We start from the raw sequence: 19,196 nt of genomic DNA, 5'->3' as shown, positions 1-19,196 counted from the left end.
TCATCTAGCCCTTTAATTGGATTAAGTGAGCCAGAGCTGTCAGACGTAATCCTATACTAATCCCCTGTATTGTTCTATGTATTGTATTGCACCTGAGAACAATAGGCCTTGGTGAGCCATGGCTATCCAGAGAAAGCTAGTTGAAGAAGGCTTCATCTGTACCTTGGAGACAGAGCTATATTTTTACAAGCAAATGTCCTGTTGCATCACTGTAGGATTCTGATAATAAAATCTCAGATTTTTGATTTAGCTCTTGATTTTTTTTTTGTGCTTGTGTAATAGAACGGCGCCCGGCTACGCCACATTTTCAGCGTATCCCAACAGCTGCCTAGCGTAGTTCGCATAGTGACTCTGTGTCAGCCCAATGGCCTATTTAGCATAGTGACAGCCCAACGGCTGCCTAGCATAGTTAGCATAGTGACTCCGTGGCAGCCCGCCTCTGTCTTCGGTGTCCATGGCTCTGTTTCCGGTGTCCATGGCAAGCCTTGTGAGCGCTTCTGACACAGCGCCGGTAACCACCAGATCCCCTGCGACAGCGGACACCGCCGGAGAGGGGATCATGCGGGCGCCAGCAAAGAGGCGCTCCATCTGTCTGAGACGCAGGTGCATCTCAGACGCTCCTGCGTCTCAGTAATTATTGCGGCAACCCTGCCCATGTCCGCTTATGCACAAAGGGGTTTATGCGGGCGCAAGTGCATCTTAAAGGAGTGTCTCTGGATATGTCTCCAAACAACCTCTGTTGAGGCAGCACGCGTCCAACATTACTTTTTCTCTTTACAAAGAGACTCTCGTCCATCTCAACTATTTTTCCCAGACCCTCAATCCGGCGTTGGGGCTGCGACATTAAATCCACGGTGCAGGCCTCCCGCATAAGGTTATTATACAGCATGGTGGTTTTGTTCAACAACTTTAGTTGTCGCTCACAAAACTATATGCTTGTGAGCTCCTCTGCCCATGAAAAAATAAAACGGATGAGGGTAAGAAATGGGATACGACACCCCAGAAACCAATGGAGACTTATCTTCTTTTGGCTGGTTTTAATGTGGCAGCGTTATAATCCTGGATTGAGTATAATCCTTCATACTCAAACACATTGGTGTCCATTAACACAGGTTTGTGTCAGTGGCAGCAAATGGTGCTGCTGAAAAAATGCCACTGACTCCTCCTCTGTCTGCGGCAGGTTAAACCTCGTGAGAGGTTCTGCAGCCATTCCTAATTAACAAGGAGCTTATACGAGCATCAGAAATAATGCAGTCACTTCACCTTCACTTCTGACTGACTACGGTAACTGCGTAACGCTGACTGACTACACTGGCCACGGGAACACTACCCTGAATCTGACAGGGATGCTGACTACGCTGGCTGCATAAACACTACGCTACTTCTGACAGGGACGCGGACTATGCTTACTACGCTAAGTGGCCGCGGGAACACTACGCTACTTCTGACTGACTACGCAAACTACGCTGGCTGCGCGAACTAGGCTGATTCTGACAGGAAGGCTACACTAACTACGTAACGGGCGCCGTGGTATTACACAAGTACTTTTTTTTTTTTATTGTTGTGCTCTTCTCAGTGCAGATGTGATTTGGGCAAAGTTTAATAGCCCTCCCTGTCTTGTTGTATGGACCAAACCAAGAAAAACCTCTATGTATGTAGACAGGAAATTGATGGGTTACAGAGCGGATACTTAAACAAGTAAAAGTACATCTGTGTTATTTTACATATTATGACACTGCAGTTGCCAAGCATTCATTCAGCATAGAGACGCTCCAATTGGGGAAAAAAAAAGGGAAACAGTATCATTATACAACACTAACTTTATTACACAAGTTGCATTTGTATAAAATACATTATGTCGGCAAGCACCTTTCCGATGGTGTTGGGGGTACATGACACTGCAGAGGTGTTGATTGGGGGCGTGTGCCACTGCAGAGGTGTTGATTGGGGGCGCGTGCCACTCCAGAGGTGTTGATTGGGGGCGCGTGCCACTCCAGAGGTGTTGATTGGGGGCGCGTGCCACTCCAGAGGTGTTGATTGGGGGCGCGTGCCACTCCAGAGGTGTTGATTGGGGCGCGTGCCACTCCAGAGGTGTTGATTGGGGCGCGTGCCGTGGTGATTGGGGGCGCGTGCCACTCCAGAGGTGTTAATTGGGGGCGCATGCCACTCCAGAGGTGTTGATTGGGGGCGCGTGCCACTCCAGAGGTGTTGATTGGGGCGCGTGCCACTCCAGAGGTGTTGATTGGGGCGCGTGCCACTCCAGAGGTGTTGATTGGGGCGCGTGCCGTGGTGATTGGGGGCGCGTGCCACTCCAGAGGTGTTGATTGGGGGCGCGTGCCACTCCAGAGGTGTTGATTGGGGGCGCGTGCCACTCCAGAGGTGTTGATTGGGGGCGCGTGCCACTCCAGAGGTGTTGATTGGGGGCGCGTGCCACTCCAGAGGTGTTGATTGGGGGCGCGTGCCACTCCAGAGGTGTTGATTGGGGGCGGGTGCCACTCCAGAGGTGTTGATTGGGGGCGGGTGCCACTCCAGAGGTGTTGATTGGGGGCGGGTGCCACTCCAGAGGTGTTGATTGGGGGCGCGTGCCACTCCAGAGGTGTTGATTGGGGGCGCGTGCCACTCCAGAGGTGTTGATTGGGGGCGCGTACCACTCCAGAGGTGTTGATTGGGGGCGCGTGCCACTCCAGAGGTGTTGATTGGGGGCGCGTGCCACTCCAGAGGTGTTGATTGGGGCGCGTGCCACTCCAGAGGTGTTGATTGGGGCGCGTGACGTGTTGATTGGGGGCGCGTGCCACTCCAGAGGTGTTGATTGGGGGCGCGTGCCACTCCAGAGGTGTTGATTGGGGGCGCGTGCCACTCCAGAGGTGTTGATTAGGGGCACGTGCCACTCCAGAGGTGTTGATTAGGGGCACGTGCCACTCCAGAGGTGTTGATTGGGGGCGCGTGCCACTCCAGAGGTGTTGATTGGGGGCGCGTGCCACTCCAGAGGTGTTGATTGGGAGCGCGTGCCACTCCAGAGGTGTTGATTGGGGGGGCGTGCCGTGTTGATTGGGGGCGCGTGCCACTACAGAGGTGTTGATTGGGGGCGCGTGCCGTGTTGATTGGGGGCGCGTGCCACTCCAGAGGTGTTGATTGGGGGCATGTGCCACTCCAGAGGTGTTGATTGGGGGCGCATGCCACTCCAGAGGTGTTGATTGCGGGCGCGTGCTGTGTTGATTGGGGGCGCGTGCCACTCCAGAGGTGTTGATTGGGGGCGCGTGCCGTGTTGATTGGGGGCGCGTGCCACTCCAAATTGTTGATTGGGGGCGCGTGCCGTGTTGATTGGGGGCGCGTGCCACTCCAGAGGTGTTGATTGGGGGCGCGTGCCACTCCAGAGGTGTTGATTGGGGGCGCGTGCCACTCCAGAGGTGTTGATTGGGGGCGCGTGCCACTCCAAAGGTGTTGATTGGGGGCGCGTGCCACTCCAAAGGTGTTGATTGGGGGCGCGTGCCACTCCAGAGGTGTTGATTGGGGGCGCGTGCCACTCCAGAGGTGTTGATTGGGGGCGCATGCCGTGTTGATTGGGGGCACGTGCCACTCCAGAGGTGTTGATTGGGGGCGCTTGCCACTCCAGAGGTGTTGATTGGGGGCGCGTGCCACTCCAGAGGTGTTGATTGGGGGCGCGTGCCACTCCAGAGGTGTTGATTGGGGGCGCGTGCCACTCCAGAGGTGTTGATTGGGGGCGCGTGCCACTCCAGAGGTGTTGATTGGGGGCGCGTGCCACTCCAGAGGTGTTGATTGGGGGCGCGTGCCACTCCAGAGGTGTTGATTGGGGGCGCGTGCCGTGTTGATTGGGGGCGCGTGCCACTCCAGAGGTCTTGATTGGGGGCGCGTGCCGTGTTGATTGGGGGCACGTGCCACTCCAGAGGTGTTGATTGGGGGCGCGTGCCACTCCAGAGGTGTTGATTAGGGGCGTGTGCCACTCCAGAGGTGTTGATTGGGGGTGCGTGCCACTCCAGAGGTGTTGAATGGGGGCGCGTGCCACTCCAGAGGTGTTGATTGGGGGCGCGTGCCGTGTTGATTGGGGGCACGTGCCACTCCAGAGGTGTTGATTGGGGGCGCATGCCACTCCAGAGGTGTTGATTGGGGGCGCGTGCCACTCCAGAGATGTTGATTGGGGGCGCGTGCCGTGTTGATTGGGGGCGCGTGCCGTGTTGATTGGGGGCGCGTGCCACTCCAGAGGTGTTAATTGGGGGCGCGTGCCACTCCAGAGGTGTTGATTGGGGGCGCGTGCCGTGTTGATTGGGGGCGCGTGCCGTGTTGATTGGGGGCGCGTGCCACTCCAGAGGTGTTAATTGGGGGCGCGTACCACTCCAGAGTTGTTGATTGGGGGCGCGTGCCACTCCAGAGGTGTTGATTGGGGGCGCGTGCCACTCCAGAGGTGTTGATTGGGGGCGCGTGCCACTCCAGAGGTGTTGATTGGGGGCGCGTGCCACTCCAGAGGTGTTGATTGGGGGCGCGTGCCGTGTTGATTGGGGGAGCGTGCCACTCCAGAGGTGTTGATTGGGGGCGCGTGCCACTCCAGAGGTGTTGATTGGGGGCGCGTGCCGTGTTGATTGGGGGCGCGTGCCGTGTTGATTGGGGGCGCGTGCCACTCCAGAGGTGTTAATTGGGGGCGTGTGCCACTCCAGAGTTGTTGATTGGGGGCGCGTGCCACTCCAGAGGTGTTGATTGGGGGCGCGTGCCACTCCAGAGGTGTTGATTGGGGGCGCGTGCCACTCCAGAGGTGTTGATTGGGGGAGCGTGCCACTCCAGAGGTGTTGATTGGGGGCGCGTGCCACTCCAGAGGTGTTGATTGGGGGCACGTGCCACTCCAGAGGTGTTGATTGGGGGCGCGTGCCACTCCAGAGGTGTTGATTGGGGGCGCGTGCCACTCCAGAGGTGTTGATTGGGGGCGCGTGCCGCTCCAGAGGTGTTGATTGGGGCGCGTGCCACTCTAGAGGTGTTGATTGGGGGCGCGTGCCACTCCAGAGGTGTTGATTCGGGGGCGTGTGCCACTCCAAAGATGTTTATTGGGGGCGCATATCACTCCAGAGGTGTTAATTGGGGGCGCGTGCCACTCCAGAGGTGTTGATTGGGGGGCGCGTGCCACTTCAGAGATGTTGCTGGGGCGAATTCCTCTATGGCGAGGTGGCCTGCCTCACATGTGGAGGCGGTGGTGCTGGTCTCACACGAGGAGGTGGTGGTGCTTGCCTCACACGGGGAGGCGGTGGTGCTTGCCTCACATGGGGAGGTGGTGGTTCTTGCCTCACACGGGGAGGCGGTGGTTCTTTCCTCACACAGGGAGGCGGTGGTTCTTGCTTGCTTTCCCTGGCTGGGATTGTGACATCATATGACCAGTGTGATCTAGGGGTCGATTCTCTTAGACAGAAATGCGTTAAAAACCCCACAATCAATCAATCCCTGCAAAAGCTGGCGATTCCCTGCAGAAGCCTATGGGCTTCTTACCGCAGTGCTGTTTGAAGGATCCGTCACGGATCCACCCGAGCATGCCCTGCGGACGGCGCGTCACTCTGCGCATGCGCAGATGGACTCCCGGGTCACAGACCAGGAAGTCCAGTGCCAGCACCGCATCGCAAGGGACAGCTCTTATCGCAAGAGCTGTCCCTTGCGTTAATAACCGCATATGGTACAGCATATGCCGTTATTAAAAATGCGGTGGCCGGCGAACGGGCGCGATAATGGGCTGCGGATGTTACAACATCCCGCCCCTAATCACACAGACATTAACATAAGCCACACAGGCAAATACGTGTGTATAGGTTGCGGGTGGGGTGTACTGCGCTCACCTTGAGAGTGTTTTGGAGCGCTGCTCAGCCACAGGGGTATCCCTACCCCCTGTGTGTTGAGTATACAGATAAAGAGATGGGTGGGCTTAAGCGCTGCTCCTGTGTATGTCTGTCTACTGAAAATAAAGTGGATGTCCCAATATGAATGTAAATTCTGTTTATTAAAAATATAAATCACAGTAAGTAAAGTGAGAATAAAGGTAAATGGGGTGTCTGTATGGGGGTGATTGGGCAAAGTCTGGGTACACACTGGGACACGTGAGAGCCCCTCAGGGGATCGGGGGATCAACAGACCCCTTTCTACCATAAACCCACTGGCTTATGTCTCTCCGTGTCCCATGTGCTCCTGATGTTCTGCTCCACACAGTGATGTAGATTACTGTGTTGACAGTCAAAGTTAGGTGTGAGCAGTGTGCGGCGTCCCGCAGCACTGCTCCTTACCGTTGCACCGAACGGTAAGGAGCAGTGCTGCGGGACGCCGCACACTGCTCACACCTACTGGCTTACTGACACAATGTGTGTAACTATAGCAGCCTACCCTGTATAACACTGGCTTAATGACAACGGGTGTAACTATATGAGCCTACCCTGTATAAAAATGGCCTACTGACAATGGAGCTGATTGCAGTTGAATCGCTCCCCTGCGTGTTCACATATACGAAGGGCCGGTGCTAGGCACGGGGGGGAAGGGGGGGGGCTTTGTGATGCAGCTATGGGGGGGGGGGGGGGGGTGGAGGGTTCGGGTTGTCGGGTGCGATGCCGATGCCTCGGGCACCAATTCATTACACGGGGAGGGGGCGATGCGGCGGGAGCCGCCGAGGTTGCTGGGGGTGGGGAAGCCGCTCACCTGCATCCAGGGGGGGTTCCTGGATCGAGGTTGCTGGTATGGGAGTGACAGGCAGCCACTCACCTCCATCCGGGGGTGGGGGGTTCCCTGCTCCCAACTACCACCCTCCAGTGGCCGGCACCCTAGGCAAATGCCTAAAGCTGGCTAGTGGTGGCGCTGGCCCTGCATATATATAGGGAGAATATACAAACTCCACCCAAGTAAGGCTGTGGTGCAATCCAACCCATAACCACTGTGCTCCAAGCAGTAATGCTGAGCATTACATAATCTGTATATTGTGGATCGCCACCGGTTGTCCACAACTATGTAGCTGCAGTGATTCTTAAACTCTTAAAGTCTTCCTGGACCGCGGTTTTCAGATTATACAGGCAAACGAAGAAAGTCGATGGCTGTAACCGATAGTCGCAATGGTGATCCGAGGACACTTGGATCCTCACCAATGCTAACAGGAGGCATTTACAGATGCCTCCTGCTGCATTAGAGTTTGAATCAGACCGAACTGCTCCGCTGCAGTTCCATATAAACATGAATCAGGCCTGGATCTGATGCTTGGAATGCTGCTCTGAGATTATCTAGAGAAGCTGGGAGATCATATCAAGTATATACAAAGGCACAGAGATCTTCCTGACAATCACTTCCAGCCTCTCACAGAATCCCAACATGTTGCTTCAGATGAGCTTAAGTGATAGCAGGGATGGGAAAAACAGTGTGTGGCTCGGAGTCTGGGCGAATAATGTACCTTTACCTCTGAATTCCAATGATAAATCACATGAGCTAAAATATGGCCTTTGGGAGGGGGCTGTATCTGTGTATCCCTCGTCCCTTCCCTATAAGATGGCATTGCAATTCCCATCTATACCCTACGTTGCCCATCTCTAAAAGCCCTCAGAATGCTTATCCTCCATGTGAGTACATTGTCACCAATGACATGCATAGGACTCTGAAATGCACCACCCTATTCTGTGACACTGTGCAGTTGCATGCATCTGGCTCAGTAAGGCGAGCAGTAAGGTTGCTTACCACCATTCTTTCTCCTTTGCATGTTTGTGCATTAATATTATCTGGGATATACTGATAAGTAATATATTGATTAGATGCTTATTAACATTCCAGCCATTAGATACTCAGAAGGTTTATGCTGAGTACAAAAATACCAGATATGTGCGCTTTTCAGGCACTTGTGTCACCAGATATGACCTAGGTCTACTTCCCGACTTGGGCTGAGCATCTCTGTATACGAAACGTAAGGGGTGCAACTGGCAGTACAAAAGTCCACAAAGGAGTCCCTAAAAGGTCCATATTATCATGTCCATCAATAAAAAAAATTAGAATCACAGAATAAATATCACATATAAAATACATTATAAAGGATATCAGATATATACTATACAAGGTGTCAAAGTGCTAAAGGATGGTAAGAGACATATTGAGATCAATCCGTATAATAACAACCGCTTGGTCCTCCAGCACCAGAGGTTCCCAAACTATCATCTCCATAGAGAATAGAAAGTGCTTAAGTTCAAATTCACCATTAAGTCCCTTGGGAACAAGGGGTCTTAAATGGTGGATCCATTGCATCTCTGACTGAGATAGACTTTTATCTATATCAATTGTTCTTCATTTTGAAAAGGACTTGTTGGATCCCCCAGAAGTTTTTAAGAAAACGTCCTTTAGATCCATGGCATGTTTTAAAGTGAGCGGAAAGAGTGTAGGTGCATAATGATTATCAAATGTTCTACACATGCTACACTTAGGGACTAGAGGTTTTTCCCACATAGAACTTACCACATGTACACTGCAATGCATAAATTATGTTTTTGGAGTGGCACGTGATAAAGTCCTTCTTACCATAACTCTTGCCGTTCACAGAAAATTGTGTCATCTTGCTTTCTGTGCACTTAACCACCTTGCAAATACCGCAATGATGAAAACCCTTTAATTGTACATTCAGGGCCGATTCAGGGTCGCTCGTAGTGATCCGGATTCGACCCCAGCCCGACGGTCGGGGTTTGCGCATATGCATTTCTTCGCATATGCAAACTCCAACTCCGAATGGCTTTGGCGAGTTACACACCCACCAAGCCATTTGCTGCAGGGAGGGAGGGCTGGTGCTTGCAGGGGGCAGCTGTATGGGAATGCCCAGCATTATATGGGTGTCCCCAGAGCGGGATTTGCCACTAGGCCAGTGAGGCACGGGCCTAGGGGCGGCACAAATTAGGGGTAGCAGGCAGCAAGGAGCCTTGCCCAGCACAGGTCACTAGCTCCGGGTCTCTATAGACATTGGATGGCTGAGCGGGCAGTGGCAGCACTGACATCACCCCTTGCACAGCTGCCCGTAGAGACTCAGAGCGAGTAACCTGTGTCGGGTGAGGCTTCTGCTCATACAGATGTCAGGCGGTACCTGAGGTGCAGAGGTGTCGGTGTGGCCGGCAGTCAGCTGCAGTAGCCTCTGGATGACAGGGGCTGCAGGCGGAGACGAAGGTGTTCCGGCTCCATGTGGAGAGGCAGCTTGAAGAGGTGTTCAGGCTGGCGGGGCCGCTCTCCCCGTTCCGTCACCGACCTGCAGGCAAACTGTCGGCTGCGGGAGCAGATGGAGAGGCTGAACCACCAATGGTGGCGCTGAGCTGGGCAGCGGGACTGAACACCGGGGATGGGCTGACCAGGTACTCCAGCCATGCACTGCTCTTCGTGTCCAGGAAACTTTAACTGATGTCTCAGGTCATGTGGGGTGGGGCGTCCTAAAATGTGCTGCCTCGGGGTGGCCTGACCCCTAAATCCGGCCCTGGGTGTCCCTATAAAAATGGAGGCGTGTGGGTGACGTCACAAGACGTCAGCTCCCGCCCCCTCTTCAATGGATTCTGACGGAAATAAAAGTTAGTTTAGACTGACACTTATTTCCGAAGGGGAGAGAAATCATTCCATGGTTGGCGACCATCAAATGATTTCTGTCCCCTTCGGCCACATGCGAGGGAATGTATTTGAATACATCCCCTCGCATGGTACCAAGGGAATTCGTCGGCAGGGGGGCGGATGATAGGAAGGGGGGTGGACGATCGTCGTTTCAGGGCTTGCTAAGCAGCAAAAAAACGCTGCTTAGCGAGCCTTGCTGAATCAGGCCATTTGACTGATTTCCAAATCTATGCTACTCTTTACTAAGTGGTCTTTCAAAGAGGGAGCCTTTCTGTAAATAAATACTGGTTTAGGTGGCATTGGTTCTCCAATGATGGAGATGGCATTGATTCTCCAATGATTGGAGACTGTTATAGTGATTTCCAATTCTTACAAAAGACTCCCTCTATTTCTTTGTGATTACTCGCCACGCTTCGGGCTCAGTGGCTCGGTGGCTCGCCACACTATATAAAATCAACTCCACGCCAATGTGGATAGTGGGGTTATGAAAAGGTTATGAAGAGGACGCGTTCTGCCGCCGCTCGCCACGCTTTAGGTGGCGTGAATAGTGTGGGGGGGGGGGGGTTCCTAAAAATCTCATTGCATGTCATTACAGTGTAGTAAATTTAATGGCATCGCACCCTAAAAAATCGTATGCGATCGCATGCGATTTGCGTGAGGTGCAATGGCATGCAATGCTATAAGCCCGGAGCGAGAGGGCAGTGAATAAATTACTTAGGAAGGTCGCATCGCACGGCACTAAAACGGAACATGCAATGCGATTTTCTTACGCAGTATAGCCCACTAAGAAAATTGCTTAGTGGGCGCCCTGCTACTACATAAGTACCAAAGAAATTTGTGGAGGTAAGTTCACAATATAAATGTAAAACTTGCTGATACCATTTCAAGTGTTTAAAGGTTTTTCAGTTATCATACTTCTATTTCCAATAACCAGGTACTTACTGTAAGAAGCCAAATCTATCGGTAACTTTGTACAGGGCAAAATCGGCATCCTCCCACAGGTCAATGTCAGCTCCCGGTAGCCTTCCCTACAGAAGAGGGCACAAATAGGAATCAGCAATACAGGTTTAAAATGTATTTTATTAGCGATATTCTTATATAAGAGCATTACTGAGGGCAGTATTCAATGAGGCTGATTCGCCATGTTCTACGGCGAATGTGTGCTATTTTCGTGCTCTAAGGTGAATCTTTTTACTGAAAAACTGATTCGCCCTATTCAACATGCACTATTCGCCGACGGCGAACAGTAAATGACGGACAATTCGCCGCCTGATAGTCGCCGTAATTCACTGTGGTTTTTCAATGGGTTTTCAATGTGATTCGCCGTGACTGTATTCAATGATCAGATGGCGAATTGCTTTCTAAGTGATTTTCGCCATGTGTCGCCATGTAGCAATCGCCATCTTTTTATGATGAACTGAACTGATTTTTTTTAAATAAAAGGGTGTTTTTCTTATTATTTGGTGTAAACAAATATGTATTTTTTTTCTGTGAAGGGGCATGCTATTTTTTTTCATGCACATGAATATATATTGAATTTAATTTTTATTTTTTTTACACATCACAGCCAGCAGGGAGCCGAGAGCCGCTCATTAGATATTCATATATTCACTGCTCCCACTCATTACATATGCAGAGCGGGAGCACAGTGCAGCGGCTCCCTACCCCAGTCCCCTGCCAGCTTCTGCTGCCTGTGTCCCCGGGAGCCCTGCTTCTGCCCCACAGTGTCTGGCGCAGGCAGGGAGGCTTCCATCTCCCTGCCTGCCGGGTTCCCTCTGCTCCCTGCGGCATTCACCGCAGGAGTTAAAATTCACTGTCAGGGGCAGTGAGCCCCTACGGCATTGAATACAGGGACAGGGAGGGCTGGCAGCGAATGCTCCAGCCCTCCAGAGCACGGCGACTATGCAGCGAATTCTAAACAGGATTCGCTGCACATTGCCAATAATTACATTGAATACTGCCCAATGTGTTTTTTCATCATGTGCAGTGAATGTGCAGTTTAGGATTCGCTACACATTCGCAGGGTTCCGGAGGGCTGCAGCATTTGCTGCCAACCCTCCCTGTCACCCTATTCAACGCTGCAGGGGCTCACTGCCCCTTACGGCGAATTTTAATATGGAGCCGGGGGACGGCAGCAGGGAGATGTAAGCCTCCCAGCCTGCCCCAGAATTTGTGGGGGCAGGCTCCCGGGGACACAGGCAGCAGAAGCTGCCCCCCCCCCCCACCAAAAAAAAAAACACCTTTATTTTAAAATCCTAGCATTGAATACACTCTCGGCGAATCCCAGTGAAAACCCCATTGAAATACACCAGCTAATTGCAGTGAGTGTGAAACGGAGAACTGGTCGGCATTCACTGGTCGCTTTTGGTGAACAGTGAACATTGAACAGAGTGAATCACATTTTCAGTGTAAAAGATTCACTGCAAGAAGTGATAACCGGGAAAAAAATGGTGTATCGGGAGCATTGAATACTGGCCTAAGAGTGAAGAACACACTTAAAACTATTAAGAAAACCAGGAACTTAAAATATAATATACTGTTCACAAATTCCTTTTTAATTATTGAAGCTTTGCATAAAAATACAGATATTAAACATTACTTTAAAAAAAAACGTCGGGAAGAGCATCTGACTGGAGTCACAATCGGAAAGCTCCGATAGACACCCATTACTATAGACGGCCAACAGGAGGTGCGCAGCAGAACTGAATTCTCCGATGAGACTTTTTACTTATTCTAACACATCACAACATTTACAAAGCAAAAGCAAAAATGAGGATTCTTTACTTATAAAAAACACAAATATTTTGGTGTACATGTAATAGGGTCTGAGTTGCCAGAGTTCCGGGATTTTCTCTGAGAATGGCTGTATTGTTAAACCGGCAATCGTTTAAAAAACAAAACCAACCAGTGAGTAAACCCATTCGCGGATTTACGGGGAGATTTTTTCAAATGTGACTGACCCTGACCTTTTTTGGTGCATAATTTGCGCATCTATCACAAAGATGGCACTCAAAGGGTTAATTATGTTCAACATAGATTCTTGCATGGCATATGTCTTCAAGAGTGCAAACTGTTACTGGTATACATTAAAGAACGTGAGGCATTATCAGTTACTTGTTGAACAGTTCCAACCTTTATCTTTTTACACTTACAGGAATGCAAAACTTTAACAGACATACTTTCAAGAATGCAAAGCAGAATAGCTTAATAGGGTATTGCTATTGTACATCAATCATCAGCAGTTATCAAATTCCTACAGGAGTTCTGCAGCAGCTGGCATCTATTCCAGGTTTCAGAAGTAGGTGACAACATGTAAAATACATTTCTTTATACTGTAATATCTGAGCATCTTGTACTTACCTTCTCATATTTGCTGATTATCTCAGCTCTTTCCAATGCTATTAAAGTCTCAATGTCTTTCTTCATGTCAGTGTCTGAAAAACAAAACAAAAAAAAACACCATATATTAAAATATAAAACAGTGAATTTACACTGTACAATGCATACAGGATAGTACAGTACTTTGTTTGTCTAGAACAAATTTAACAATGTCTGTTGTTGGAGGAAGAGTCTCAGTCCCGGCTGCAAGGAGCAAACAGGAGCAGGGAGAGTAGACTCCGGCACTGAAAGGTCTGCCAGTGCGCGACCTGCAGCTCCCGGTGGTGCTACTCTCCTATTTTCTCTGTTGGGTTGAGATCAGTTCATCACTGGGATGAGGGTGAGATGTGATGCAGGGAAACACACAGAATGGGGGAGCAGCAATTCAGGGGTCCAGCAAAGATGTTCATGTTTGGGGTGAGGGATCAGCGATGGTGGCCAGAGGGAAGAAGTACAGTACTAATGAGGAGGCGTGGGGTGTAGCACTCTAGCAGTAGGGATTCTGACAGTCATTAGTACGACACAAATCCCGACTGCTGGGACTCAGACAATGGGGTGAGCGCAACAGAGAGGACTGGGTTAGGACCCCCATGAGGAAGTGAGGGGACACCCATGTAGTAGAAAAGCCCCTGTCAGTTGGGATCCCGACAATCAGGATTTTAAAAGTCTGGATTCTGACGTCGGTATAATGACTGTCGGAAACTTGACTGTTGGGAGGTCATCCGGCAAGGATGGAAGGAAACTACTGGGCCCAAAACCCAACACACTGCGGTGGGGTTGTTTGTTGGGCCTTAGCCCCCCCCCCCCCCCCCCTGTAGCAATTGTATCTCCTGCACCCTCTATAGTTACCAAATTACAGTAGAGTCTCTGCAGCCACAATGGTAATTCCTAGCTACTTCATTAAAACAATGTCTTGTTATGCAATTGCTATGAAAAACTTATAAAGTGCACATATATGTGAATATTATTATATTGTTTTTTATATTGTTTTAATAATTTTTTATACTGAGTAAAATTTACTGCTCATTATTGTGCTATACACCACTGCGCCCCCTGAAAGTACATGATAGTGCAAACTGCATGTTCTTATTCTTTCCCTGTTTAGCTTGAGTTACACAAACTCTGACAGGGGGCAGCAACGGTGCACAGCAGTGCGACCCTTCAAATACATTAGAACCAGCGCTCCTATTTAGCCCTTTGGGCTTCTCCTCTTTGTTCATTAAAACAAGATGGAGAATCTTTTTTAGTGTTCATTCTAGCACCCGCCATCTTTGAAAAAACATGCAGTTCCCTGGGGTGTTTGTCTGCTGTATTGCTTCTAGCACAGTGTGGTCTGTGATTTGCACTGATATGCAAACCAGACCTGTGCTAAAACACCACAGCAGACAGCAACACCCCAGGCAGAGAAGAGGAACTGCATGGGTTTACAAAGATGGTGGGTGCTAGAATGAACACAAATTTTTATGCAATAATGCATCTGTTGGTTCACCTTACACATGTCACATGCGGACAGACATTCTCTACAATGAGGTACAATAAAACTAATTTAACAGGCTCACAGATAGATAACTCCCAGAAGAATTGTTTTGTGTTTGTTTCATTCTTACAGAGAACCTTCAAAGACTGATGGGACTTTGTGACAAGATTTTACTAACTGTAAGAAGTAACTTATATAATTTTTTTAAACTGTTTACCTTACATTAAAATACCTACTGTTTGTGGTCCCTATTGTGGGCCACATGCTAGGCCATTTACATGCAATTTGGGGTCTTTGTGATCTCATTAAAAGTGTCCAAATCGCATGTGATTGACAGCTGGTCCAATGCAATGCAGGGTCCCGTGTGCATCACAACCTGTTGGATCGCATCAAAGACAGGTAGGCTATGCTGGAATCGTATGCGATACATTGAATGCAAGAGGACAGCATACCAGAGCCGGCCCTAGCCTAAATGATGCCCTAGGCAAGATTTTGGCTGGTGCCCCCTAGCACCGCCACTAGTTCTGCCTCTGACCCTGCTCCCCTATCCCAGCACCATCAACCCTCATCATAGCAGTCATCATTTTGGTGCTCCTACCTGCAATATTTTAAATAGAAACAGTGCACACATTCGGTGCGCAGCACAAACAGGGGTGTGTTCTTGCTGGGAAGGGGCATGGCCACACAATAGTACCCCCAATTCACATTATGCCACACAGTAGTGCAACTTTATTCACATCATATCATGCGATGGTGTCCCTTATTCAAATTACATCACACAGTAGTACCACTTTACCTTATATACAAAACTCCTCACATTATTCACATTATACCCTTAGAAAAAAATCCTGAGAAAATATTGTATTTTACGCACCTCCATGGCCACACTGCAACCCAGCACAAAGCAATGCTGCTGTCACTTAAGTGGAGGGGGCCTGGGGCCCCACCATCAGACTTTGGCCTGGGTAATTTGTACCCCATACCCCTTTCTCTCGGCACCCCTGATAATACCACACAGTAATGCCCCTTCACACATGACACACATTATTAATGTCCTTATAAACATAATGCCCCTTACACATTATGCCAACCTTTATTAATGCCCTTCATACACATAATGACACACATAATGCCCCTTACACATATGTTGCACATTATTAATGCCGTTATACACATGACACACATAATGCCTGTTACACATATGTCGCACATTATTAATGCATTTATACATGACACACATAATGCCGAACACTATTGCACAACCACAGGGCCGGCGACAGGGGGGGTCAAGGGGGACATGTGTGACGGGCCCCGGGGATCTGAAAGGCCCCAGAGCCCAGCCGGGGCCTGTCTGTAGGCAGTGTTACCCCTGCAGCCGTCTACTTTGCAGTCTGTTAATGCCGCCCAGCCCCCGACTCATGTCTGTGTGCACAAAGTGTGCTGCCTGGCTCGGTCCGACTGTGTACAGCCTCGCGCCACCGCCGGGTCTCTCCGGCTGCTGTGTCAGAGTGTTTGGAGTCTGGACTGGAGGGGAGATTAGAGTCTGTGACCGGTGTCCACGCTTACAGTGCAGCAGGCAGCAGCAGCCACTCATCGCAGGGAGGCTGAGTCGGCTATCTCCTGTTGCACTGCGCACATACCTTACTACACATGTGTGGCCCCATTGTCAAATCTGCTCCAGATTCTGTGCGATGGCTCCCTTCTGCCCTGCTAGTGCCTTCTTGTCACAGCAGGAGATGGAGGCGCAGCATGACGGGACAGTTGGAGAAGACAAGTCCACAATTGAAGTCAGAAAGGCCCCCCTGGATCCAGACCTTGAAAGTATAGGTGACTAAGGTGAGGAGGGAAGGAGGCAATTAGCTGCCTGGAGCTCATCTCTGCAGAGAGAGCCAGGCAGGGCTGTCTTTACACATGGGCTTGATGGGCAGTTGCCCGAGGGCCCTACAATCCTAGGGGCCCACTGTCCAGCCCAGGTCATAGCTTGCAGCTGCGGCCCGCGAGTGGTGGAGTAGGCTACCCATGACGAGTACAGTTGGGCTGCCTGCAGGTTGTGCAGGGCAGGGCCCGCACTCATAGCTTGCTGCGTGCGGCCTGTAACTCCCGTGGGTACTTCAATGGGGCTGCTGCAGAGCTGGATAATGTGGGGGGCCCCCAGAAATATCAGTTTACAGGGCCCCAAGATTTCTGTTGCCGGCCCTGCACAACCAACACATATGCCAAACACTATTGCACAACCATCCAACCCGCAGACAGCACTCGCACAGCCGCTAACACAATGACCTCTGCCTCTGCTTTGATACAGATGTTTCCTCATACATCTTGCCTCAATAGGCCATGCAGCTCCTGGCCAGTTCTGCTAATGTTGGGTGCCTTTTTTGCAAATTTGTCTTATTTGCATTGTTATGTGACCAGGACACACAAGGAGCTTCCGATGATTAAAATGCTATGCAGCATGCCTATATTCTGTGTGCGACTGTGGCCGTACCTGAATATGGAATGCTATGTTACAGTGATTCCCATGAATACACTATTTCACATTTACTCACACACAGAATATAGGCATGCTGCATATCATTTTAATCAGCAGAAGCTGCTGGTGCCCCTAGGCATTCCAAACACCCTAGGCATTTGCCTAGTTTGCCTATGCCTAGGGCCGGCTCTGCCGCATACGGTATATTGCATGCAATCCTGCTGCCCAGGAAGGTCTTGGGCGGCTTAAAGTGGGGATTGTGGGTGACTTCACCACTCGGAGAATAATGTATGGGGGCCTTAACACTTGCAATTGTTAATGGGTGCCCTGTGTGGTGCACCTAGGCCCCTCACACCACACACCCACATAATTATTCTTCTGGCTGTAGAGATGCAGAAATCACTGGGAAAATGGCTGCCGTTGCCATTTTCCCTGTAATTCTGGAATGTGCAGTAGAAATGTACCTAAAACAATGCATAGGTGCCATGTTCTCATTTATGTGCTACCAATGATAGGAGGAACATATATTACAGCATAGGTGCATGCCATAAACAAGCATTTGCAATCCCGTATTTTTGCAGCTTCCCAACTGACCCTTAGAGCTGACAAAGGAAGTCACAGATTCCGAGGTTATGGTACAGCGTAAAGAACAGAGATTGATACCTAGGTATCTGTGAAGTGCGCCAGTAAGAGCGTGCTTTGCCAAGCTGCAACCTAGAAAAAGGGGTGTCACACCCTTACAACGAAAAAAGAAAAATGGGGACCTTGAAAAAGCTGCAGGGGCAGCGAAACACGTTGGAATTTGGTACATCCATCCAGCTGCTTTTCTACATTTATCATCCTCCTCAGTTTGTGCCTACAAGCACTGCTTCCAAAAACCAAAATTAACATTGGGACTACATACACCCTCTGGAGTGCGGGACCCTAGGACGGGCAATACCACCTTTGTGGAGGAAAGCCACCTCTGTAATACTGCCGAACCAGGACCCCACATCCACAACCATTCTTGGGGTGACTCCGTCCTAAAACAACAACGGAGGCAATACAGTGGCACATCCATCCCATTCCACTGTTCACCCTTTTACCAGGGAGCATTTTCCTTTTGGGCCCAAAAGAGGACCGGACACAGCTGAACTGAGGTGACCTTTTTGGGACTATTATCCCCACCTACAGAATGCCGCAGCACTAATTTCTTGTATACCTACATTATATTATTTTATTACCAATTTTCTTTTTCTCTTAAAGCCATTGACTTAAAATGTGCACTGAAAATATAATCTTTTGAATATATTTTTTAATCAAAATAAATATCCATGTTTTAATCCAGGTATGATAGATTAGCATTGTATAGCGCAACCACCCCATTTTTCTTTTATGGTACAGGGTGTCAACAATCACTAGGTCAACCACTAATGGTCGACAGTCACTAGGTTGACACCTAAATATGGTCGACATACCATAGGTCAACATTGACAGAAGGTCGACAAGGACATGGTCGACACTTAAAAGGTCACAGCAATCACATTACATGGCCTAAACAGGAGCACAGTGACAAAGGCTGGCCGCTTGCATACAGAAACTACCACTTGAAATCACACAGAGCTGCCATTGCTTGGTTAACAGGCCAGGCAGCATACTGCAATAATAAACCATTAATGCCGATGACCACGATATACAAATGATAGCATCATAGTTGGCGTATGCTTTGAGCGGCTGCCAACACAGAGCTACTGCTCTTGTACAGCCATATATGAATGTCTAACGTACACATTGGTTTGGATATTTCCCAAGTTAGCTTATTTCCTCCTGATCTGTAATCCATCACAACCGGGAATCCACAAACCTCAGACTCAGAGACTTTTTATTTAATGTTTAAGTCAAACTTGCTCTGGAACGTTAACGCTTTAAACATATTGCTGATACAGTATGTGGCCACTTAGTACATGAAAACAACCACAGAACTGTCTACATACATCTGATCTCTGAAATAGGGATGCAGTTATTCCCTTAAGTATTCATGCGTCATTCCTAAAAAAAACTATTTGGTATGTCACCATTGACCATTGTAACAATTGAGCAGATCACTGTCCTTAAGTCGCTCCAAGTTGAGTGGAAACAGCTCAGCAGATGTGGTCTCCACCAGTGCCATGATACGGCTTGATTTATTTGAGAAGGGGCAGCTTCCAAATACTGCAGAAATACATTTGTTACTAGGCACTCTTTTCCTCCCTAAAACCACATACAAAAACAATTACTTTATTAATAGAGGTAGTGGACAAAGGAAAT

The 19,196-nt window shown here is 49.6% G+C and overlaps 1 protein-coding gene across 1 annotated transcript in view; it reads right to left on the bottom strand.

Annotated features, from left to right (window-relative positions):
* The window catches only part of LOC146046118 (uncharacterized), a 110,013-nt gene that overhangs the window by 33,088 nt on the left and 57,729 nt on the right, over positions 1-19,196 (bottom strand). Inside the window, exons 2-3 of the mRNA XM_083165310.1 lie at positions 12,946-13,019; positions 10,528-10,613 (exon numbers count right to left, since the gene is read on the bottom strand). Coding sequence (XP_083021436.1) covers positions 10,528-10,613; positions 12,946-13,011 — 152 coding nt within the window. The 5' untranslated portion in view covers positions 13,012-13,019. The remainder of the gene's footprint in view (positions 1-10,527; positions 10,614-12,945; positions 13,020-19,196) is intronic.

The sequence above is a fragment of the Crinia signifera genome, chromosome 11, assembly GCF_055691185.1.
Source record: "Crinia signifera chromosome 11, ASM5569118v1, whole genome shotgun sequence".
In the NCBI taxonomy this organism is placed as follows: domain Eukaryota; kingdom Metazoa; phylum Chordata; class Amphibia; order Anura; family Myobatrachidae; genus Crinia; species Crinia signifera.
Note: the sequence above shows the minus strand (reverse complement) of the source record. Positions and strands in the feature narration are given on the sequence as shown.